At 38.4% G+C, this 25,663-nt stretch overlaps 1 protein-coding gene across 1 annotated transcript in view; it reads right to left on the bottom strand.

Moving 5' to 3' along the window:
• Positions 1 to 10,587: 10,587 nt before the first annotated feature.
• Positions 10,588 to 25,663, bottom strand: part of MIPEP (mitochondrial intermediate peptidase) — a 65,913-nt gene continuing 50,837 nt past the window's right edge. Inside the window, exons 17-19 of the mRNA XM_066570935.1 lie at positions 18,486 to 18,607; positions 17,602 to 17,675; positions 10,588 to 10,829 (exon numbers count right to left, since the gene is read on the bottom strand). Coding sequence (XP_066427032.1) covers positions 10,735 to 10,829; positions 17,602 to 17,675; positions 18,486 to 18,607 — 291 coding nt within the window. The 3' untranslated portion in view covers positions 10,588 to 10,734. The remainder of the gene's footprint in view (positions 10,830 to 17,601; positions 17,676 to 18,485; positions 18,608 to 25,663) is intronic.

Below are 25,663 nucleotides of genomic sequence, written 5' to 3' on the forward strand. Positions count from 1 at the left end.
ATTATCTGTAGAACAGATTAGACAGGTCAGTAGGGAAGTGTAATGGTTTAAACTGACTAGAAACACAAAGCTGTCCTCTTTTTTTGGTGTGGAACATTCACTTTCTCTTCCCTGAGATAATCTTACCACAAAATACTGCAGCAAAACAAATAATCCTTCATATCAGATCTACTTTGCACACCTGGTATTCGACTCAATTTCCTAAATGGGTGAGTCAAAGCAGGTTGGGCTGACCTGTTAGCTGAGACATAGCAGGCATTTCCTCCTGTGCTCTTAGGCTGGTGGAAAACAGCACCAAGGAGCAATGAAGTTATAGCAGAAAGGATGACACAGTTAAATTGTTCTCCTGCTTAGAACTGCTAATTATAAATCAGCCCAAAGTTATAATGGCTATACGTTATTTGGTTATACTCAATCAAACAGAAATTATTTTAACAATAATGTTTTAAAACATTTCAAAAACTTAAGAACAGATGGAAGAAGTGGAAGAAAGAATCCAATCTAATTTTGGCCAAAACAGGCAAGAGTCCTCCTCACAGACACTGGGAGGGGATGCCTGGGCAGGGAAACACCCACTGCCTGCAGGCTTGCTGGCAGCACTCCACTCCCACCTCACACCCTCATCTCTTCAACCTCCCCAGCTACTGATGCTGAACAGGTCCAGTGTAAACAATAGAATTATATATTTTTCTATTATGCTGTTACAATCTTTACACTTCTACAGGAAAGAAAACTACAGGGCCCTAAAATGGGGGCTTTCAAGAGCCCCTTCAGCTGCTAATCAGGGCTGGGCTCTGGCTGTTCCAGTCCCTCTGGAGCTCCTCACCTGCCCCCAGCACAGGCAGAAGCGATGCCATGGCCGTGGCTCACAGCAGCTCCTCTGTCTGTCCCTGCAGCAGGAGCAATCCTGTGTTATCATAGCATCTGCCCCTCCCTTTGCTTTTGCAAAGAGTTTTGTTGGTGTTTGCTCAAAGTCCTCCGGTGGGTGAGTGGGTTTTACACAGGAAATATGTACACCATTGCAATGTCCTGCCGTGCTGTGACATGTGGCCACAAAGGAGCATTTTCACTTGGCCTGCTTGTCTCAAGCTCTTTATTAGGTGATGGAGTGGGAAACTGCAAACTGGGTCAATGAGTGAGCCTTTTTCTTAGCACTACTCATGGACCTCCAGCAGCTGAAGAATACTTCTGTCTGCAATTAATCCATCAGTTTGTGGTGTGTGGAAGCCCAGATACAGGACTGTCTGAAAATGGTGCCACTGCCATGTGTAAGCTCTTCCAGTGGTCTTCTGGGTTGGGATTTTTTTGCTCCTCTTTTGCTTTAATTAAGAAAAAGTGAAGTCTCAGGCTGACCTGAACAAGGAGGGGGATTCCAAAATTCCAAACACCACAGAGAGCTGGCATAGCTGGCAGCCAACTCGGTGCAGCACTGAGGAGTAGAAGCCATGGGAAAATGAAACATATTCATCAGCAGTACCAAAAGGGTAGAAAATCAAGATGGAAAGTAGGCTGTACAAAACAGATCCTAGAAAAGAGTAACATTTGTATCATGCCATCTGGGATTGTATGAAGACTGTGACTGGACTCTCTATGAACACTTCTCAAAGCAGTTTTTAAGTAAATCTGAGTAAGGTATTCAGGTGATTTACATGTTTCCAGTCAAAATAAAAAACTCAACATTTTCTTGGCGGGCCTCAGCAAGGTTTAATTCCCTCTTTAGAGCTTTGTGAATTCCTATTTCAATGAGCACAGCTGTGCTGTACATGCTGTACACATTTCAGTTCAAACCAACCCATAAGAACACACTTCCCAAGCCCTGAGTTCAGCAAGACAGCTGAGGATGTGACTTGAGTGTGCCTGCAGCAGCTTCACCAGGACCATTATGGCTCCCTTGGGACCAGCTTGCTGTAATGGCCCTTTAATTACCTCCTCCTTTGCTAGCTGATCCCACCTCACGGGTCTGAGTGTGAAATTCAGACCTGGAACTGTAATTTAAATACTGTAAACTTCCAGCTGAGCCGGCCAACAACAATTGTCACTTCAGCATCCCTTTCCTGGGAGAGAGAGAAGAGGCATGCTAGACAGGCCAACAGGAAAAGCCACCAAAGGCATCAACACTCTTGGGGCATTGTCACTGTGGCTGTGCTGTTGAGCAGGCCCAGTCTTCATTGGTGCAGCCCTCTCATAGAAAATGCACCAATTACCAACTACTTCATCCCCTCAGTGTCACCAGTGCCCAGATTTCTTCCAGTCCCTGCAGCAGAGATGGCAATTCAGCAGCCTCACTGATAATGATTCTGAAAGTGGAGTGAAATGTGGAGGCTGCTGGCAAACACCCCAGCGCTCCTGAAGAGCAAGAAAATACCAGTTTGGCTTCCATGGGCCCTGACAAGGGATGTTATGAGCCCCAGATGACTTCTGGGCATATCAACACCTACTCTTTTCTAACCATGTCATGCTGAATCCAGTGCTTCCTTCCACTTTGAGCTGGTTTATTAACATTTAAATTGCTTAGAGCAGTAATAATGAAGAGAGAAGTTAAAGACACCCCTGCCAGACACTTGCCTGCCTTTCTGTTAGTGTTCTGTTTGTATTTTTTTTTTTTTTTGGTACAAATAGCAATGTCCAGGAGGCTGTAGTATTTATGGTATAGTAATAGGAAAAAGGCAAACAAAAGGTAGGAGAATGAGTTGGCTGCAGAGACAGAGTTTGTCTGTCCCAGGACCAGCTTTGCAGGGCTGGAGAGCAACACCCTGAGTCCAGATGGAATTTCTCTGTAGGGTAAGTCAGTATAAACAGGGTAAATTTATCTGGCGGATTTACTCTTGTTTATTTCAGTTCAGTGGAGGATGGTAAGGAGCAGTAGCAGTACAATTGGAAAGACCCAAAACTGGCTTTGATAATCTGGCATAACAAGGAATTTTCTCCATTTTGTAGAAAACAAAGCTTTTCACCTACCCCATCATTTTCCCCAACATTCAGGGGGAAATAAAATAGAATTATAGGATATCAGCCAAACCACCAGATCAAACTTCCTATTTCTCCTATTTCCAAGTTCATACTGTGACTGAGGTTCCAGGTCTTGATAAATAAACTATCCAGGAGCTCACTTTTAACAAAGCCTCTCAACAATCACAGAAGCCCCATGCTGACTTTGGCCCTTAAACACTGTTTCAGAGGTCCAAAGCTAATGCAGCATTCACAAACATGTCCTTTAGTTGACTGAGAGCACTGATGGATTTTCTACTGGAGCTGGAGCACCAGAGGGACCTTTGGCTGAGCACAGTGTGAGCTGAGGGTCACCTTCCCCAGTCTTAATGTTGATAAGAGGTGCACAGCCTCTCTGCTCCAGGCTAAAAGCCCAGGTGAATAATGGAAAAAGAAGAGCAAATCTCAAGGCTCCTGTTTGCTCCAGCAAGTCCTGCACTCCTGAAGTGACCTTTTCCGTAGCGTATGGAGCTTTTGATTCCAGCTGAGACCATGCAGACTGGGATCTGCAGTGGTCTCAGCTGGAATCAAAGGCTCCTGACAGCCAGAGAACAAGTTCTAAAAAGGAGTTTGTAGCTTTTACCGACCCACTTTAATTTGCAAAAGTTTTTTTTTTTTTTTTCCCAAATAAGGAGGAAAAAGCTGGAGTTGCAAGATGGGATGAGAAACAAACCTGAAGCAGAGAAGAAGAAAAAAATACAGGCTATAGCCAGAGAGGCAGAGGTGCCAGACCAGCTGACAGATACTTCTGACAGACCGAGGGAAAGCATGGGAAATGGGATAGCTCACAAAGAAAGAAACTGAATTAGCTATTTGAAATTAGCTATTTCCCTGTAGTCCGCCAGCCTACATCAGTTTTTCATGTACATTTGAGACTGTCAGAAACAAACAAACAAACAAACAAACAAAAAAAAAGCTGATTTTCTTGGAAAACAGAGATTACAAACTGAACAGACTATTAAAACCACTTTGTCTTGGGAATTTGGCTTAAACACCAGATGAAATCAAAGATAGCTAATTTGATTAAGTAGAACAAGTTATCTAAATCCCTACTTAGGGAAAACACCGCCAGCAATTCAGCACTGTTTTGCAAAAGACCTTCAATGTTAAATAGTTTCAAGGAGAGCAAAACCTACAGACACACAGCACTTCTCCATGCATGAGGGACACGTTTGCTGGGCAGGCTTCAGGGCAAGACAATAAATTAAATTTACAAGAGGTAAGAAGAAAATTTTCCATGATGGTGAGGAATCAGGAGTGATGAGAACTTACCTTGTCACCATCAGCTGAGGTTATAGACCCCAATGGCATCGCCTCTTCCTTGCAATGGCTCCTCCAGCTCTTGGAGAATTCCTTCCCCAACCTCCCTGTGACAGCACAGGGAGAAAAGGCGATATATTTGTGCAAATGTTAAGAGACAATGAACTGTCACTTCTACTCTCATTTATAATGAGTAAGATTTACTCTGGCTAGCATGAATCATTTTGATAACATATATAATTAGTTTTATAGAAGTTTTAGTATGTTATAAAAGCTGCTCTATCACTTGTGTTCCCCCAGGGCTCTCTTATAAAATGATTTTGTTACAACTGTATTCTCCTTGGAAGTGAATTGCAGACAACTGAGTACATCTGTATGTCAGAGGCATTGTAAGCCAAGGCATCCAAGGCAATTTTAATGCCTTTTTCATTTCCAACACCCATGTGAAGAAATGCAGGCACTTGTGGGCTGCAGCCCTCTCAGCTGCCCAAAGCCAAAGAGAGCCTCTGCTTCCAGGCTGTCGCTCAGCCACCTCCACACAGCCCCTGGCTGCCCACAGCAGATACTGCAGATCAGCAACCCAGGAGCTGGGATGCTGTCAAATTACCTTGGGGGAAAACACTCAACATAAATAACACAAGTCTATAATAACTTCATTTGAGCTACAGAAAGAAATATTGGAAGATGATTTGTCTCTGTGCAGGGAGATGCAAGGTGAGTTAACTGGATTCCATCTTTGTGAGGAAGATAAGTGGGGCTGGTAGGAGAGTGCACTAAGTGAAACCAGCAAGCCCTTCTGATCTTATACATGTTTTTTATTTCATATGTATTTTAAATACTGAATGTAGGCTATGATTGAGCCTTGTGGCTACTTCTGAAGAGCACCATTAATAAACAGACTATTTTTAACAACTGCCCTGCTAATCTGCTGTGAGTATGCCAGAGGAGCTTGATGAGGTTAAGGGCTGCTGCAAACATCAGCCAAACACCTTCCAACACCTACCTGATAAATTATTCATGAGGAGCAGCTGCCTGCAGTGTATTGAGAGCTGCTGTCCTGTGGCCTGTAACCTGAAGGGGCTTATCCACCCCAAATTGGCCCAGCTTGGCAATGCTTCAGCTTCTTAGTGGGTCATATTCAGGGCATTTCCCCAAGGCCCAGCTTTCCCACAGCATGGGGAGGTGGATGAGAAATGCTGTTAGAGCACAATACAAACCCCAGGCTGAATGGGCACCAGCAGCAGCTGTGGACGGGGTGGGAAGAACCTGCCATGGTGCCATTTTGCTTTTCCTCTGACATGATCACAACCCCCCGGTCAGTCACAGCCCAAAGCATCCCTCATCTCCTCCCACCCTCTAGGTCATGTCCTAGTGCGGCTGTAAGAGCAGGTGGAGATGGGTGCACTTAGAGCTGCCTAAGGAGTGAAGTGAAAGGGTCATAAGGAGTCAGAGGGACAACATCCAAAAGGCACTTCATAGAACCCAAGATGTCCTGAAGATTCATTAAGAGCACCTTCTACGTCCATTTTAGTATTGTACTATGTGATGCTGTCAATGATGCATGAACTCAGTCATGTATGACAGACAGCAAAAGCAAACAATGATGGCATTTGAAAATTGAAAAATTGTAACATTAAAAAAAGTCCAGTACTTTGAGGTGTTCTGGACAGAAACCAGAGTTCCTGACATTTCTATTCCAGCCATCTGTGCTCTCTCTCTAGTTACTGGAGCAAGAAAAGGCACATGAAAGAACTGGTTCAACCCCATCCTTAGACTGGTAGGATATATTCCATTTTGAAGATGTCTGTTTCTTCTCATAAAGAATGAATGCAGCCAGAATGGCAAGTTTTAGCCACTTACAAACTCCCTTAGAAGCTACTGGCTCTTTGGCAAGTGCTGGCAAGAGGCATCCCGCTCCCTTCCCAGTGTGCTTTTAAATCTACACAGCAGCAGAGCACCAACCAGTCATCCTGTCAGATCTGTATCGCCACTTTGCTTCTGGTTTAAGCAGTTTGTCTCCAAGAGATTTTTTGGATACTTCCTCCAAACAAGAAGTTGTAATGATTTCCTACACCCGTGCAGCTCCACATGCCAGCTGTTGAGGAGCAGCCGCAGCGGACTTGAAAATAAACAAATCTCAGCCCGGGGAAGATCAGAAGGGCCGACAGACAGCCCTACTGGTGCTGATTTATACTTCCTTATCTTTTATCTCCTTCCCTCTCCTCCCGGAGCACACTAGCTGCTCTCCCACGGTCCTTTTCCCAGGGAAATCTGTGTGCTTGCCTTCTGCTACCATGCATCTTCAATTCTCAATTTCCTTAACTCTTAAATTCTTTCTAACTTTAATGTAATACTCCCCTTTTGGTACACTGCGAACCTGCTGGGGCAAAGAGCCAATTTGAACTTGTTCCCAAGAGCACACAAATAAATCCCTGGCTCTGGGAACACAAAATCTCCAATACTTTGCCCAGAAGCAATCTGAAATAGCAGACACACAGTGCCTCTCACTTCACAGCAAGCAGAGGAAGTCCTTTGGCTGGCACTGCTTTTCCAGCTCTCCACAGAAGACAAGGAGAAGCTGCCAGCAGGACAGTTATCCAGCAAGCACAGACTTGCTACCCTTGTAAAAAACCTCCATCTAAAGACACTCTCCTCACCCACAGCTTGTTGGACCACAAAAGGTGGCTCTTCCCTGGTGTAACTGAGGCTACAAGGCTTCTCTGAATTAATCTGAATTTGGACAGGTTTTTCAGAAAACAGTCCAGTTCTGATGTACATTTCTGGTGCTGATCAGTCAACCCCAGCTCTTCTCATATGTTGTCCCTGCTGTCAACATATAAACTAGAAATCAGGTGCAACTTTGTCTAATTTCAGCTACCAGCTCTTGTTAAACACTTGTTTTCAGATCAATGCTCAATCTTTCAAATTTATGCTTCTGCATCATCATTACATCAATCTTCTGATAGACTAAGATGCATATTTTCTAAGCCATCAATATTGCTGCTACAATAATCTCCTCTCTACATTTCCATCTTAGTGTCATCTATAATAGTAAAGTCTCTTACTTTGATATAAATTCATTTTTTATTTTTGCACAATGATTTAGATTCTGACTCGCTGTACAAGCAGCTATTTAACATCTGCAGAAAAGCTTTTATCAGCATATGATATGAATTCTTCCATCTGGCATTCCACTGAACACAAAGCAGAAAGATTTTTGAACACCTCTGCCTTTTCTGTTACTGGCAGTGCTGTAATTTCCATTTCAGACTTACTGCTGTGCAAAGAAAGTCCTCTTTTTCTCTGCCCAAGCTTTTAACTCAGAGGTTTTTTTGCTTCTGTATCAACCCATTCCCATGCCTGGTTTCTAATCTATATTAAATTCTTCCCTTCTCTTCCCTGCCTTCTTAACTGCTGCCTTTTCCTCCTGTTATCTTCTTTGAGGTTTAGAGAACTTCCATCCAGCACCAGCTGTATTTATGTCACCTGATAGTAATTATTACACAATATTTCAGTCTATGTTAAGTGAATCAGAAAAATAATCACATCAAACATTTAAAAAAATGAAAGCAGCAAAGTTCACACCTCAGACTTTCAAATGTAATCCACCTGTGCTTTTCTGATGTGTTATAATTATGTGTTATTATTTCAGGATTGCATAAGGGTATAATTTCTTCTGAAGATGTTCACTACTTATTTTCCATAGCAGCCAAAATCCAAAACATTGTAAAATTTCAGATTAAAAGCATGATGCTGAGTTACAGTATAATAAACCAAACTTTTGGATAGCTGGTTCAGCAGCCCCAGTGGGAAAGCATGGAATGCTGGAAAAGGATTACAGTGGTTTTTACATTTATGAAGAGTTACATTGCTGGTCACAAGAGAGGTCTCATGTTACTGAGAGTACACATTATTTGCTGGAACATAAAAGTCTCTTGAAAAGCAAAAAAAAAAAAAAAAGGGAAAAAGACATTTGAACAGCTGGAAGCATTTTTAGAAACTATCAAAAAAAGAGAAAAAAATTAGAATAATATTTCTCCTTCTGTAGTTAACCTTGTTGTGGTGGTATATAATATGTTCTCTAGAGGCTTAATCATGTCTACTGTTCAATCCTCAAAGGTTATTTCATTAAAAAAAAATCAATGGACTCAACAGAGTTTCTTCATAAAAGAACCTGAAGCTGTCATTCTGAGATGTATTTATTTTTCTACCAGCTCTTGTCTTTGTCAGATATCTCACAAGTCATAAATCTGAGCAATAAGCTGCAATCCAGCATGCTCAGGCTAAAGGCAAGATTTTCTTCCTTTCTTTGTTGACATCTGATTTCATATTAAGAAGATATTGTTTGATGCCACTTTGATAAAACCTTGAAAAGACTGTTGTTTGCAGAAGAATCAAATGAGATGGTGAATTACTGAAGTAATAGCAGCCATGAGCATAAAGCAATGTGACTACTACATATAGTTTGAAGAGGTATCTGTACACTAAAAATACACTAAATTTGAATTTTCTTTCAAATTAAAATGTAGGAGCAATCTCTTAATTGTAAATGCTCTGCTTATTCCGCCAATTATGATGCTTTATTTTCTTTACCGCAGCGCTTCCAGAGCCGTGTCAGCACGAGGATTTCCGTTTGCTCAGTTCTTTTTGTCACAATGAATCTTTCAACGTGTGCCAGCTCCAGATAAACATAATCGCTAGTTTGTTCCAGTACAAAACCCAGGCAACAAACAATAAGAGGCTCCCTTAGCAACACCCTTGAATTCCCTTTGAAATACACTTCCATTAAATACCCCACTATGGGCTGTTAAATTTACATTCATCAGCTATTGTATACTTTACAGGCCTTCCCATCTTCACAATGTGGTTCTACTCACACCTAAACTGACACTTTGTGGGTTTTTTAATGACTTCACTTACAGCAAAATGCCCACCTAGCTTGCTAAGCAAAACCATTCATTCTTTCCTCTCAGGAACCAACTGCAGACCCACAGTGGGGTGAGTCAGTGGTACAAGAAATAAGCCTAGTTGTGGTACAAATCTGAAAATGCACCTACTATGGCTTAACCAATGCATCTGAGAATGTCTAAACCCAGCCCTACCAGAATGACAGTGCTACTCACACAAGGCAACTTCTACCTTGCAAAAACAGGCAGTGAAAAAACTGGGTAAAATATCAAATACCCTTTTGCACAGATTCTGCTAAAAAGAGGGCAAATCATCCAATCAGCTCTCACTCTTATTTATGCCTTCCCAAACACCCACTTTTTCTGGCTGGGATCTTTTACCTTTACTTTCTTCTCTACGTTATTTGCTCTCACCTCTCAGCTTTGGTTTCTTCCTGTCTTGCTTCTTTCACTGCAATTCCACTGAGCAGGACACTTAAAATAGGTTTTATAACAACCTACAGAGGACCTCTAAACAAGGCCATTCCTACAGCAAAAATCACCCGGGGTTTTTTTGTGGTTTTTTAGTGGTTTGGTTTTTTTTTTGACTTGTGATTTTTTGGGTTTTTGGGGTTTTTTTTTTTTGTTTGTTTGTTTTTTGTTTGGGGTTTTATTTCCCCCCAAAACATCCTCAAATACCACTTCAAAATTTTCTTAGATGGAAAAAGAAAAACCCACTGATAACATTCCCTTTGTTCATCATCCACTATACAATATGCAACCGTACTAAACTGCTCCAGCCTGTCCTGGAAAAACATTTTTGTTCCGAATTATTTTGTTTCCCCCCAAAACCCACCCTCTTGTACTTTAAACCATTCCCCAAACTCGTCTACTCATCATTAAAAGGAAACTCCATGTGAACAAACATGCAGGGACCAGATGATCTGTAAGGTACTTATTTTACTCCTTTGTCTCTCTTATGTGTTGCAACATACCTCTTTCCTCCTCACCTAAAATTTTCCATTACAGACCAGTAGGACCACAGATTTACTTCTCCCATCCTTCTCTTCCTTATCTCAAATACAGCTCCTAGTTTCTTTCTTTCCAATTTTCCCTTTGTTTCAAACACAGTTTGTTTTTCCCAATGCAGAACTCCTACAAAAAATATGGTTAAACAAAGTTAAAGAAAATCCATGAGCATGTGAGAATGACCTGTGTGAGCAGTTCTGGGCCATAACATCAAGAGGTAAACCCTAAGAGTGAATCAATGTGTGCACCAAAAGACCTTTCAAGCCCCTCCAGTCACCCTGAACATGAGTTCAATTCCCATTTACTCTCTTCCAACAAGATCAAATTTTCTAACAGACCATGCTAGAGGATTTGTTCTCCCAAATTCCATGTTTAAACTCCTATGCAATGGAAAACAGTCATCTTCATAAATGAAACCAAGTGATCCAATGAAAGTATTTATTACTGTTCCACCAACATGAACAGTCAAACTCTGAAAGTGTTCACCAAAAAGCAAAACCAGTCACAACAATATTTTATCCACAATTATGAAGACGTACGCAATCTTCCATAAAAGAATTCAGTTCTGTTGTTATGAGTCCATGATAAATGTTTCAAAGTCATGGTCTAAGTCTGAAACAAGGGCATCCACAAAATCTTCAACTGAAGGGGATTTCTGCAGCATACCTACAAAAAAACAAGACAAGACACTCTTCATCAGGATGCTGCGACCTTGACAGCTTCGTCAGTGGTAGCACTTACTGCTAACTAACTTTTAATGTCACTATACAGCAGAAACAGCTATCAGATTTCTTTGTCAAGAAGAAAGTGCAATTATAGTGTAGAGGGATTATTTAATTTCTTCAAGATACCTGTTACACATTTGCACAGAATTGACAGATTTCAAGGCTTTTAACTGATTTTTGTCATTAAGACCTTGTTTAAGCAGGGAATTATATCTGTTTTAAAGCAATGTTATTGTAGACTCAGTCATTCCTAAATGACTGAAATAAAATAGTGATTGAGCAGGTATATAAGTCTCAGTTCTGACCAAGCCAGAAAATAATGTATTTTCTCAAAGCATTACACACACCTTAGAACCATTTAATTTAGCATTTAAAATACAGCTATATCTGAAAATTTTGACAAGGCACAAAACATAAACAAAAGCATTTTTAATATACTGCAGTTTTAGTTTTGCTTTTTTACAGTACTAGGACTTACCTTTTTTCAAGAATTTAAATTACTATATCTGTTAGCTGTAGCACTTGGCTACACCATAACAGACAAGAAAATTAGCATCATGAATTAGAATCATGCCCAACTACTTCGTCAAGTAATTCTATACACAGAGAAACTAAAAATTTCACCCCTTCCCCTCCAGAATCCCAATTTTTAGATGGCATGAGAATATACCCTTTAAATTACTTTCAGATGTTTCTTTGTATTTAATATCACCTACAGTTGGTCTTTTCACTGTTATTAATATTTTCAAGATTACACACAAAAATTTACTGCATAACTTGTACCAGAAAAAAAAAACACCCAACCAAAAAAAAAACCAACCAAACAAAAACAAAACAAAAAAAACCAAACCACCAAAAAACAACAGTACAACTGCCAAAAAATATAAAATTTAATCTTTGTATTTCTTTGAAGTTATCTTTCTGGCATCTGCTGCCAATGTAAATATAACCTTGTTCTACCCTGATCGGTGTACCTACTGAACATAAATTTATATTCCTTCACATCCTCAACAATATTTGCTTTTGGTGGAAATTATAATTGCATGCTGCTAAAAGACTATAATCTTTTACTATAACACAAAGATTCAAAACCCATCAGGAAACAGATCAGCTCAAAGTAAATTGGTGTGAGCAACCAAAAAGAATTTTCTTGCTAAGACCTTACAGAATTCCATTTCAATCTGATTTAAAAACATGTTACAAGTGTCAACACAAACTGCCATAGGCCAGTAGATTAACAGCAAGCACTAAAAGGAAAACAAATCTCACACTATATACAGGTTGACTGAAATGCTGTTAAATGAAGTTTGCATCAAGCTATTTTCAAAATGAAAGAGAACAGAATTAATATTTCCAAGTACTTAGTAAACTTGTCATCTACTCCAATGTTAGAAAAATCACAGTGGAATTATCTGTAGTTCACAATGAAAAATGGCTTGCTATGTGCTGGGCTGAGAAACAGATGTGTGCAGATAGCCAGCTACTGATCTGAGCTCCCCAGAGAGCCGTGGCCTCTTGCAGACTCCCTCTCTCGGGTTCCTGGCTGGGGAATATGCATATTTGCTCCCTAGCAGCCTTGGAAAAATTCCAGTTAGACTCATATTTTCCTGCAGTTTTCACAGAAGAGGAGAGTGCCTTAAGAAGGTGACAGGGATGGCAGCCCACTGGAACATGTACAATCACCCCTTTATCACCAGATACCATGATTGAGAGATGACTATAAAATACTGCAGAGATGTTATATAAATATGACCATAATAGACGTAACCACCACTCCTCGAGCCCCATTACACAAAACTCTCCTGCCATTACTGGCTTTATAAATCACAGCCAGTCTGGATGATGTTCAGCCAATTCTTTGACACACTATCAACTACTCTGCCAATTATCAATACATTGGAAAAAACCAAGAGCCAACAGTATAATGATAGGCAGAAGAGAAGAAACTGAAGCTGGGATTATCTTCAAGGAGATTTAATTTCCCCTCTTACATAAAAATGGCAAATCATAACAAAAACATTCCAACCCTCGATATTACAAAATTAATAAAAGAAATATAATTAATTACAGTATACTTGGATATATTTTAGGGCAGCTGAATACAGTCTTACCAAGTATCACTCAAAACTTGTTACAAATTGTATTTATTTATTAAAACCAAGTTTGCTTTAAATATGTAGGAGATTCCAAAATCATTCTGGCAATGGTGATGTCCAACTGACCTCCGATCCAGTAGTTCCAGCTTTTGATAACAAAAAACAGATTTCAGATTTCTTGCATTAGTGGTTTGTTGCACTCCTATTTTCCCAACACTGACATCAAAAGCAGACCCCAACAGACTTCATTTTTGCAAAGAAGGGACAGAGAGTAACCGAGGTTATTGCTAAAGAGCTCCTACTGTAGTGAAATGATCATGCTCTCATTAAATAAATAACTACAGATTTTAGAGCAAGACAGTTCCAAAAGAAACAGGCAATGATGGTATTTTCTGTGTTTTAACCTCTTACTCTACACCAATGTGCTAAAGAGTATTCATGTCTCTCTTCAAACCCCATTAAAATATATCAAAGCAAGATCAGCCTTGATATATTGTAAGTACTCAGCACTTCAGTCTAAATGATTTAGTAAGATGTCCACAAGGTCTGATGGTTGCAGTTTTCAAATTTAGGAGTGTATTTTAATACGTTCAGCCCAACTCCTATTTCAGCTCAGTCTCTCCCAAGCCTAAGGCAACTGCATAGCTTATCTTCACCGCTTTGAAGTTTCTTTCACATTACAGCACTGTGGTTAACCACACCCTTTTGAGAGATGGTTAGCTATAACCTACAATCACTGAAAATTGAGAGAAGAATAAAGCCTGTGGCAAAATTTGGCCTCTGCCCCCCTGGAACACTAATTATTCTGGGTCCATGTAGTTTGAGCTAACATATGTTGCCATTCACATAACCTTCTAGGATTTATGCATATTTCTTACACTGTCAAAGAGACATACAATCATTATTTGAAGATTTTTGCAGCCTCTTCAAATTATAATTACTCCATGAAGTACAGTGTGAGGCATGGAAAGGCAAATTTTCAAACAACATTGGAGCAAATGGGTGTTTGTTTACACAGTCAGTTGGTTTGGTTACCATGTAGGCTCAGAGCTGAGTATGACTGTCTGCAATGTAATACGGCATCAACAAAGCAGGAGCACAACCTCACACGCATTTCGCACAAGGACTTCTTCAAAAGCCCCAAGGACAACGTGGCTGCACCAAGGCTGCAGGAGAAGTGCACTCCAGGATATGTTCCATGAGCTTAGTTCCCAAAACAGCCAACCCAGTAGTTTTCACACTGCAATTCACTTTCTGCCTATGCACCTGGGTTTCTTTCCAGCCAGAGAGTGCCAAGGGAGAGAGGGAGGAATGGTGCACACCTGAATCTTGTTCAGACCTGCAACCAGCAAACAACTGGACCTGGAAGGGATACCTGGGTTATATAACTTCAAAGGAATTTGGAATCCCTAATGCCATGTAATCCTAGGAAGGAGAAAATCTGCAAGAGCCATGTAATCAACACAAAATCACAGAGGAATCAAGTTCTTCTTAAAACGTATTTTTTCTCTAAGGAAAAATTAAAAGAAAATAAGCCTATCGGACAAAACATTGTCTACCCATTTTCAATTGCTCCTGATATCCGTATTTGTGACTATTTCTGTATTTCAGTGACTATCAGGGGAGTAAGATAAAAAGGATCTCTTCAGAAAATGTTTAAAAAGTTCTCAAAAAACCTCTATGATTCTGGCTTTTTAAAAGGAAACAAATACCGAGAGAATCAAATGCAAACAACAACAAAGTATATTGTGTTTCCTAATTAAAGACTAGTTCAAACAGGAACCTTGTCAGCTACTCCACAGGTCAGATCCTTTATCTTTCCTAATCAGTAGATCTATGGAATCATGTTGGAGAAAGATGAAAAGCTAGGGTCATATCCAAACACAAAAGAAAAACAATAGATAGCTTCTGAGAAGAAAATCATAACAAAGAAGCTGCATAAATGAAATGTGCTCGTGAAGTAACCTGCTATTAAACAGCCAATGAACATGGCTAACTTCCTAATGAAGTATGGAAACACTTCGAGGGTGAGGCTGCAGATGTGCATCCGAAAGTCAGACATGTGCAAGCCCATATAAAAACCACCTGAAATAACAACCTAAACAACTTTTTGAAATATGGTACTAGTGAGCACAGACTCTGGACTGTTTCTCTGAAGAGGAGTAAAATCAACAAGCTTTAAAGTGGAATCTGTCTTTAATCAGTTATGTTTTGTTGTTTGCTATGGGAGCACAGTTTTGCAACCAATGGAAACCAAGTAGTATGGAATATCAATAATGAAAAAAAAAGCAGCAGGAGAAATCAGAATCTCATTGAACCTAAACAAATTGAATTGTTCCTACTTTTCTCCATAAATTCTCATTTTTTGTAAGAAATACAGACCAATCAAGTACAAATATAACTTTTTTCATCAGATGTGTTCTACGATTTAGAATTCCAATAATTCCAAATCAGCAACCAAATTATTGTCTTGTCAGAACACCTGAGTCACTCTGATTTCATTCTTCAGGAAGTCACTCAAGCACGTTTGTTAAGTTTTTTACTTAACTACTTTTACTGTCTACAAATGAACATCATGATAGGCACAAAGAATCTGCTGATAAGCACTTGTTATTTTTACCATCTTGAGTATCAGTTAGGATTTCTGAATAAGAGTGTAAAAGTGAAATTCAGAATACAAAAGTGGCCAGGGAGATAATCTGAAGCAAGGAAGGTGTATCTTTGATGGAAGAGGATCAGATCATGGCACACTTAAGAAAACTGGGCATAAACAAGCCCACAGGCCCGGGCAGGATGCACCCTGAGTGCTAAGGGAGCTGGCAGATGGCATTGCCAGGCAACTCTCAGTAATCTATTAAAACAGGAGAGGTACTATAAGACTGGAAAAAAGCAAAAGTCATGTCTATCTTCAGGAAGAGCAAGCAGTAGAACCTAAGGAACTGAGGCTGGTCAGTCTCACCTCAATCCCTAGGAAGGGTCTGGACCAACTAATCCTGGAAACTGTTTTCAGACTCACAAACAGCAAAAAAATCAGGAATAGTCACCATGGATTCACCAAAGGCAAGTCATGCTTAAATAACTTGATATGATGAAATAACTGGTCTGGCAGAAAAGAGGAGAGCAGTGCACGTCACCTCCTTTGGACCTCAGTGAGCCCTTTGACACTATCTCCCATAGGATCCTATCACATGCAAGGGGGAAAGCCAGTTTTACTTCCATAGATTTTCTGTAAGACCATCCACAGATGAATTTTGAAACTTCATTCAAATAGTACTTGATTCACAGAAGCACACTGCCAGCAACTTCAACATAATTTCCAGGACATTCCAGGAAAATTCCATGTTCAGTAAAATAAAGAATATATCCCAGAAAGAGATCATAAGCATATCTGGTATTTAAAAACATTTTTTTCTTTCTCTACCATATGACTTTCAATGTAAAAATTGGATATGCTTGTAAAGATGCAAATTCCTGTCTTGCAAATTCTAATCCACAGGGAAAAACTATCTGGGCCATAGTTTTTCAAAGTTACAAATACAAACTCTTCAAGAACAGTAAAGAGAAGTCATATTGAATTAAAAGTAACCCTGTAGATCAGAAACATAAGTAGACAACCTAAAGAATATATAGTTGCTTAATATATGATGAGTCTAAGGAGAGCAGAGGTCATGGCCTCAAATATAAACAGATGGGTCAAAGAACTGAAATGTTCCAGTCATGAAACTGTGCCAATCTCATGATGAAATGTAGACATGTTACCACTGTCTTCCTTATCTGTAGAAAAAAGTCCCAGAAGTTCCAGTCTGCTAAAATGGAGTTTACAGAGGCCAGTGAATTCATACTCATTCTTAATACTAAGAATTTCAGAGAAAGTTGAGAGATGTGCCAGGACTTAGCAAGTGCTCACCTTAGGAACAGCAAAAGTAATGTTTGGTTTGAATTCTGCAACATTACACAGGAAAGTCTTTACCCTGATTTCAGAGATTTGAGATAAAGTCAGCAGTTTCTCAAACTTGTTTCATTCTCCTGGCACTATTTTTTAAGGTATGAACACACAGAGTATTTTTGCTATGGGTATGAATGATTTTTAGAAGTTATTTTCCAGATTCAAGAGGCAAATCTTGTAGTGAGATGAATAATGAATTGTGTTTCTTTATTACAGTTGTCAGAGCTGCATTTCATGAAAATGTGCACTCGAAGTACTGATACAGCCAAAGATATTTTGATGACACTGAAATGATGCGGCCAAAACAAGTTCAACTTCTCCTATACAAAATAACCAGAGATTTTATGAATTCCATGTACAGAAAAGTTACTACTTTATTGTTTCCAAGAAATAATGTAATCTATCTTCCTTCAAGTTTATTCTGAATTCTTTAGATAACCTCGTAACACAAACCTTTCCAACACTTCAGCTCAGCTATCTGTGTGTACTCCACATACCACAAGGAGTTCGACTGACCATGATGCAAAGGTGGTGGCCAGTCCACTTAAATTTTTCTTTCATAAATCCAGTGAGCATCATAATTTAAGTAAAAAGACCAAGTTGGGAAATGCAGTTAAGCTGAAGTTCCTTCCTTTTGCAAGGGAATAAGAGAGTTATAACTGATTTCCTACCTTGCACCATCAGCATGGGCTCCTTTCCACCGCCGTGTGCCAGCATCTCCCTACGATAGCGCTCCCCCATTGCCCTGGAGAAACACAGTTGTTAGAGCCATCTGCAAACACAACCTCTCTAGCCTTCACTCAGGTTTGCTTCTAGGTTCTCTACAGACCTCACAGACAGAGACCAAATGAAATTTTCTACCCTGAAACAATGGCTGGTGCCACATTAGCTCCTCAAATTCAAATTACATTTAAAATCCCATTATGAGGAACTGAACTAGAAAAATTTTATTCATAGCAGTGTGTGTGTTGGTGCCTGTAGAAGTTAATTTGTGAAGAGCATTTCAGGCTTCACTGTGCCAAAGGGAAAAATTGCTCTGTTACTATGTCCTCAACATTCAGCAAAGGTATAAGAATGCTTACAATTTGTGACCTTACAATTTGCTTTTTTAATTTCACAAAGCAAAATGAGTAGGAAAGCTCTACTGAGCTTTGATGTTGGTGACATGAAGCTTGTTTAATACCCACAGTTGCTTTGATTTCAATAGAAAATTACAAGTTATTAGGCATCTATGAATTTCAAGCTCTCTAATTACATCTAAATAAGGATTTCAGTGTCTCCCAACAGACACACCTGTATTTAAAAACATTGGCACAATTTTTTTGCACCAATGAACATGTCCCAAAGTGTATATATATATACACACACACACACACGTATATTTGTGTGTGTGTATATATATATATTTCTGTGGTTATTTCCTGCTTTGTAGCATCTTAAAATCAAGAAAATACTAAAAACTAATTTGCGTCAAAAAAAGCCCACCGCCTAATTTGTTTCATGTTTTCCAGAAGCAACTAGCATTTCATTCTATTTAACATTTCTGTGTTTTTACCTGTCAAATGGGTTTTGAGCAAAGCACTGTTTCCACACCATAGAGGCAACAGCCCTGGACATGAGGTAGGAGTAGTATTTGGCACCGTAGCCCACGAGGTGACTGAATCGCAGCTGCCAGGCCTGTAAAACGAAAAAGAACCCAAACCCCATGTTATCTTTTAAATTCTTTATGCTGTTCAACATTTCCTTATGTATGATGGAAGAAATCTGATCCTATTAATGACAAACAAAAAAGAAAAAAAAAAAAGAAAGAACAAAAAGCCCCCAGAAATAAATCCCAGAATGAACAATACTTTATCAGAAGAAGCATTTTTCAATCTAAATGGCGTGCATCCAATAGGCTGATCATCAGGATTGAAACTATATATAAACAGGATCAGAAGGGGAGAAAATAAAGCAGTAAAATAAATTACTCATATTTGATGATAGCTGTGTAGTTCTACTGGTCTTGAACAAAGCCCACAATTACCTTGTTACAAGTAACACAGTATGTTATAATTTTCCATGTGGGTATGTGCAGTATCACATTCAGAAAAGTTCAATTTATAACTTTTGTCAGAAACAAAATGGTAATAGTGATTTGGGTTTAATGCTATTAAAAATACAGCTTTCCATGTGGCAGCCATCTTAGAAGTACACAAATTCCATCCACATGCAATGCCATAATTCACAGACTTGTCTGCACATTTTTATGTGTGTATATACAGCAGATTATAATCCACAATTATATTGCTATTCATTTATGGATTGTTACTTCACATAGTGACTCATTCAAGTGATGATAGACTTTTTTTTTAATGCTTTTTAGTGTTGACTGTTTCCTTATGTTTTCTTAGCAAAGAAAATCAGAACTATCAGCCTTATCTTCACAGAAATCAAAATAATTTTTTCTTTTTAATTCCCTGACTGCAACAGAATAATTTAAATTGTGGCAGACCTCCAAAAGTCATCTGGCCCAACCCTCACTCAAAGCAAAGCCAGCTTTGGAGAGATTTCTCAGGGCCCTGTCTAAAGTCTCCAGGGATGAAGATTTCATCACCTCTCCAGTGTGATGTGTTAAGCAAGTAGGTCCAAACTGAAATGCTGTTTCCCAACAGATTGAAATGAGAATGGATGACTGTAGAAAGGTAGAAAGGAAGTAGTATGAAACTTCCTCTGCCCTTTGGTTCTGAGGAAACTCCAAAGAGAAAACAAGTGCCCTATCTTATTTGCCTTCCTATCCAAAGTCAAAACTCTTAACATTCTTGTGATATGTCTGTTGTCACGATTTTTGCAGGTACTATAAAAAACAGAGTTTCAAAGAGGAACTAAAAGATAAACAATAATGTAGCATAACAGATGTTTTAAATTTAAGTCCATGGGTTCTCAGATACTTGTTCTTATCTACAGTCAATGGCTGAAATTCTGATGAAGCCAAACAAAAAAGTGAAAGGACAGATGTAATTTTCCAAAACTATTTGTCTTTGTGATTCTTTAGCACACTGTAATTAACAAATTCCTTCTTTTTTACAGCTGAAATAAACTATGCTTCTTTATTCAAGAAATTCCTGATGATTATCTTACTCTCTATTACCCAAAAAGATGTATGTCTATTCTAAAAAAAATGACCAACTGAAAGGGTGGAAAAAAGTATTTGGCTTTTATTTAGTCTTTTTTCCTTAAAAGAAAAGAGAAAAAACAGTGTTTCATAATCTAAATTACTTCCAACAGCTGATGAGAAACAAGTTGCTAGCTATGTGACCTTCTCTGAGCAACAGCTACAAATAAAGTTCTCAAAGTCAGCTGTAGCTCAGCCATTCAAAAGCTACTTTTTACAAGATGGTTACCTCCACCCTAAGACAGGTGCCCAAAACAAATGGAATTTGCCATGGGTGAGCAATTGATCCTGTACTGGTGACCTACACAACTAAAGTAGGAGTAGCAAGGTTAAATGAGATGAAAAAAGACCTCCAGCCTTCAATTTTCCTATGGGTCTTGATGCTTGGTACAAATTCTTTAAAATTATTGACTTTTTTTCTCTTTAAGGTAAAGCACTGTACTATATCTCACTGTAATGCAAGTGTGTTACAACATCCAGCTCAGACACAGAGTCTCCACTTTGCTTTGAAAGGTATTTTGGTTGCCTTTGAAAGGTATTTGGTTTGGTATATGTTTATACTTTATAGCTAGAGTTTTTCTAACTAGTCCCTTAATTACAACCATAATCATTACACTAAAAGCACATTTTGAAACAGAGCAGAGAGACTACATTTTTAGAAGACTGAGCAGGAAAACATGTCAGTTTCTTTTATAATGAATTTTAAAAGTTATGATTGGAAGTTTCTACTCTCTCTCTCTCTGGAATGTGGAAAACTTTACTGACAAATTGGTTTCACATACTCAGAAATGGTTTTTAGGCTACAAACAAAATAATTTCCAGGTGTTTGGCATACTGAAGGATATTTCTACCTCTCCCATCAGAAAGGAATTACTTTGATAATCATATAAGCTGTAACTAAGACAATATGTCTTACTTGAAACCTCAGATTATACAGTTTCCTCAAATGCTCTTGGCATTTAATGGTCTGCACCTAAACCAGCTCATCTGCACTTCGAGGTTGATCAACTACTCAATTTATTGAGTTTGTTGAAACTCTGTATCACAATTAAGCAAGGAGAAAAGAACAACTTCTCAGCAATCTGTCCAAGACCAAAAGCTTGATTTCGAAGTCTGCACCTAAATGGCCTCAGTACACTCTGCTCAATTTTGTTTCACCTTGTCTTTGCTAGGTTTTACTAACAAATGTCACATTGTTTCCTTTCATAAGAGAAAAGGAAACTACAGAAAGACCAAGGAATGACACTGCTCATCTCCCTCTCTGCATCTGGGGAGGCTTACAAATATGATGAAGTGGAAATTTCAAAAATTTATTTCAGAACAGAACAATATCTAAAACAAGAAACAGAAATGGAGGATGAGTCAAACTGAAACTAAGATTGTTTTCCCACTGCAAACAGCAGTAAAGGAAAACCAATAACAGTGCTATTCCCTACTGAAATTTGAAGCCTGTATTTAATTTTTTTTTAATCAGTACAGATTTTCCCCACTCTAGAGCATGAATAACTCTAGCATGTCATCATTTCCTGTCACTACTTTTGTCCAAGTCCTCACACTAAGTTCCTGATCAGGAACTCCCAATCTTCAATATTACCCAGAAACCATTACATTATTCAAGTACATTTTCTGATTCTATTCTTTCCTAACAATTAACTTTTCAAGACTGGATTTAGCTACCTATAAAAATATATTCAAACATTAAAACCCCATCCTCTACCCTAATTCACAAGAAGCTACCTGCCCACATAAAAAAACTTCTTCCTCTCCTCCTACTTCATACAGAGGAGAGATTATGACCTAGGCAATAACATGTTCAAAGACCACAGGAATATGTAGGCTACTGCTCCATTAAAAAGTTCTATGATGAATAAAAAGACACCCCCCATTACTGGGGTGATTATCATAAATAACATTTAAAAATATTTCTCACAAAAAAGAGAGACATTTTAAAAGATTATCAAAAATATTTAAAACTAAATGATTGATCTTGTAGCATAAAACTCCATTTCTCCATGGTAATAAATTCAGCTATAAGATGACTTGATTTCTTGTGTTATTTCCAACAAGGAGATATTTCTTCATTAAAAAAAAGACATATCAAATTCCCTTTTGGACAGGGTAAAGGCTAGACATGCAGAACTAGGGCAGTCTCCTTATTAAATGTTATATTTTTGGTAAGCAGCTAGAAAGTTAATGAAGACTCTGGGTAATTGCTTACTTCAAAAAGTTCCATGAACCCATTCCAGGAGTTTATAAAACAGTGCATTTTACAGCATAGCCCATGGGTTATGATAATCTGCCATCCACAGGTCATGTTCATGCCTGCTTTTTATTCAGCACAACAGACTGCAATAAAGGTGTGTGACTGATCCGCTGCTGCTATTAAACAGACTTTTTTCCACCAACATTATCAATCTTTTCTTATAACCATGTCTGAAGCATTTCCAAAATTCCATGTGCAATGGCTTTCCACCCCATCATGTGAATACAAAAATACCTTACTGATACTTTGTATTCTCACTCCTTATCAGGAGTTTTTTTAAAGTCTTTGCAAATACATTCTTAGGGTAAGATTCAGTTCATTTTACTCTAGCCACCTAAACTATATGTGTCTTGCCCAAACTAGTCACATAGGCCTCCCTTGTAGTAGAGGACAGAAATATTTATCCTGTTATCTTTTGAGAGGATAGGATTACTGCTTTAGGAGAAATCTGAATAATTTACTACACCTTCCATCTTCAAAAGTTAAGCCTCTTCATTTAACAATACGGTATGATCAGTTAAACCAAACTATTTTAAAGGTTACATTACTTTAGGATTCAATTATTTGAATTTTAAATTTAGAACTGTTAATATTGTCACAAAAATAATCTGATACAAAAATTTATATGTGTTGGTAAAAAGACAAAATTGAAAGAAAATCTGTAGGCTTCTTAATATATACTAAGCTAGCTTTTGCTTGAGTGGCTAAACATGGTTCTGGAGGGTTCCACTAATTTCATCATAAATCAGTTCTACAAAATCCTGCTACACCTTCTGAAAAGAAATCCTACAGAAATTCTTGACCATTGCTTGGACTTTTCAAAACATTCTTCCAACAGTTTCTGCTTTAGGTACTTTAAAGTACATTTATGTCCATTTTGCTTTGCATCTTAAGACAAAAAACACAAGCGAGAACCTGAAAAGACTCAATACTGAATTAAGGGAAGTACTCGTGTCATTTAAGACTTCTAATTACAAAAAGTGTGCTACAGTAATTACATCAATGAGAAAGTTGTTGAATTGTTTCCATGAAGAACAGTATTTGATGGAGATGATATCTGGTACCCTCCCCCTTCTTAATTAAAATTTTATTCTGGCAGGAAACCCAACAAAGGAGCAGCCAACTTATCTCCTTCAGGGGCTACTGGGCGGAGAAACCCCTTGTGTCTGGCACTCAGGTGACACTGTTGCTCCTAATGCCCTTGAATTTAGCTATCAGCAGGGGTGGATAACTCTGGGAGGTCAAGGGGAAGCTGCAGGCTCTGGTTCCTTGGAGCCAGGAGAGAAGGACAGTTAGCATGGGAATCAGCACAGGGTATTTCCCTCTGCTGAGGCTGAGCTTTAACAGTACCAGCAAAAATCCAGGACAATGCTGCTCTGCCATGCAGACAAGCACACTTTGGCCAGTGTTTTGAAATGGTTGATGAGTATCAGAGTGCAGAGTTTGCAAACTGTTTGTGCCACCTTTGGAGAAAAGCTGTAGCACTCCCTGACTGTAGAAACAACTCTCTACATAGGTAAGCAGCAGCTTGCATGGTCAACTTACATTCTGGATTTTTGACCTCAACCCCTCTAAGTTTTAAAGAATTACATAATCATTCTTCTGTAGTTTCACAATAATAATTAAATGCAATAAAGAACCACTTTCTTTCCTGAAGTTTCTAATCTTGCTTAGAATAACAGAAAACTAATTTCAAGAAACCTCATCTCGTGCTGCATCTCTAACTCGCCTAATATCAGTACTCTTCAGTTTTCCAGTGCTCTGCATTTCTGTGTTAGGAATGGAGAGAACACAAAGTAAACCAAACCAGAGACACTGCTGACATTTCAGAAAGTGAGTCAAGCAAGAGATTAAGACTTCAATTTATAACACTTCCATGTTTTTATTATAAAATGATAAATAAATCTAGCAAGGCAGGAAATGTAAATATTTTTGCAGTTGTTTACACTAAGGAAGAGGAAAGGAATTTAACATTCAATTAACCACTTAGGTGATTCTAGATATGTACCAAATGGTCTTTGAATTGCTTAAAGAAAAATATTTCATCTTTACTTATAAACTATTCATGAATTTGAGCTGCTTATAGCAAAATCATTTAGAACTATTTACTCTATACCCTCTTTTCTCCTCTCCAGAAATGGACTGAGGGAAGGAGATGGGGGTCATAATAAAGAATACTGACATCAAAAATCTGTATGTATGATATGCATTGCTTCAAATCTTTAAAAGACACCGAGATATGAAAATTGATTCTTTATTGTGTCCTTTAACTGATCTTATTTGGACAAGTTAAGAGACAGTGTTACTTGTAAAAATTACAGCTAGTCTTTGAAGCAAAACATAAGAAATTTGCAAACATACGATTTTCAAACAAATCTTTCATGTCATACCAGGCAATTCTATACAGATATACATACACATGCAATAACCCCCTCTTCAATTATAATTAGTAATTTCTATTATTGCCTAAGCTTTAAATTCATAAGCCTGAGATAAAGAGAATCAAGTCACCGTTTCCTTTGCATACAGACGTGCACTGAAGCCCAAATTTTTTACAATACTTTTCCAATTAAACCTAATTTTAAGTATTGACCTATTATTTTAAAATAAACATCACAAACACTGCTTAAAATAAGCCCTTACAAAACCAAGAAATACCTTAAGCAACATGGTAACTGCAAAATATATTTGCAAGTATAACTTAATCAAGTAAAGTACCTGAACCAACACTGGAAGATGAAATCACTACCTGTTTACTGTTTATTTACTATCTTAAGAGTCATTTCAGAAATGGATTTAAGGGATCACAACTCTAATCCTTAATCTGCTACAAGTGCAGTGTGAATTTAAAGAAATTATAATCATCTCATCTCAGCCACCTCCTGTGAAATAAGGGTGCTAATAGTTCCTTTGTCTTGTTCTTTTCTAGTTTGACTTTTCATAGAAAAGATAGTCCCCCACAGCACTTGAAGAGAATTTCATTTCAGACTCTCTAGGCTGTGTTTATGGCAATGAGATATTCAGCTGTATATAACACTGTCAAATATAGCTCCAGTAATGCAATCTCAGGGGGGAAAAAGAACATGGGAGCCATGAAAACAGAACTATATCAAACTAGATTAAGCTATCTGTGCTTTCTTATATATGTACAATACATCTAAATATATTCAGAATTTTAACAGGAGACATATGCAACTGCTTCTTGCACTGCTTCTTAAAATGGTCTCCCACATGGTAAATATGGCAAATGCTATCACTAAAGTATGTTTGAGTTTCATAGGGCTAACACTTGGAAAAAGAATTTCCTTAAAAGTGC

This window comes from Molothrus aeneus, chromosome 2, assembly GCF_037042795.1.
Source record: "Molothrus aeneus isolate 106 chromosome 2, BPBGC_Maene_1.0, whole genome shotgun sequence".
NCBI lineage: Eukaryota > Metazoa > Chordata > Aves > Passeriformes > Icteridae > Molothrus > Molothrus aeneus.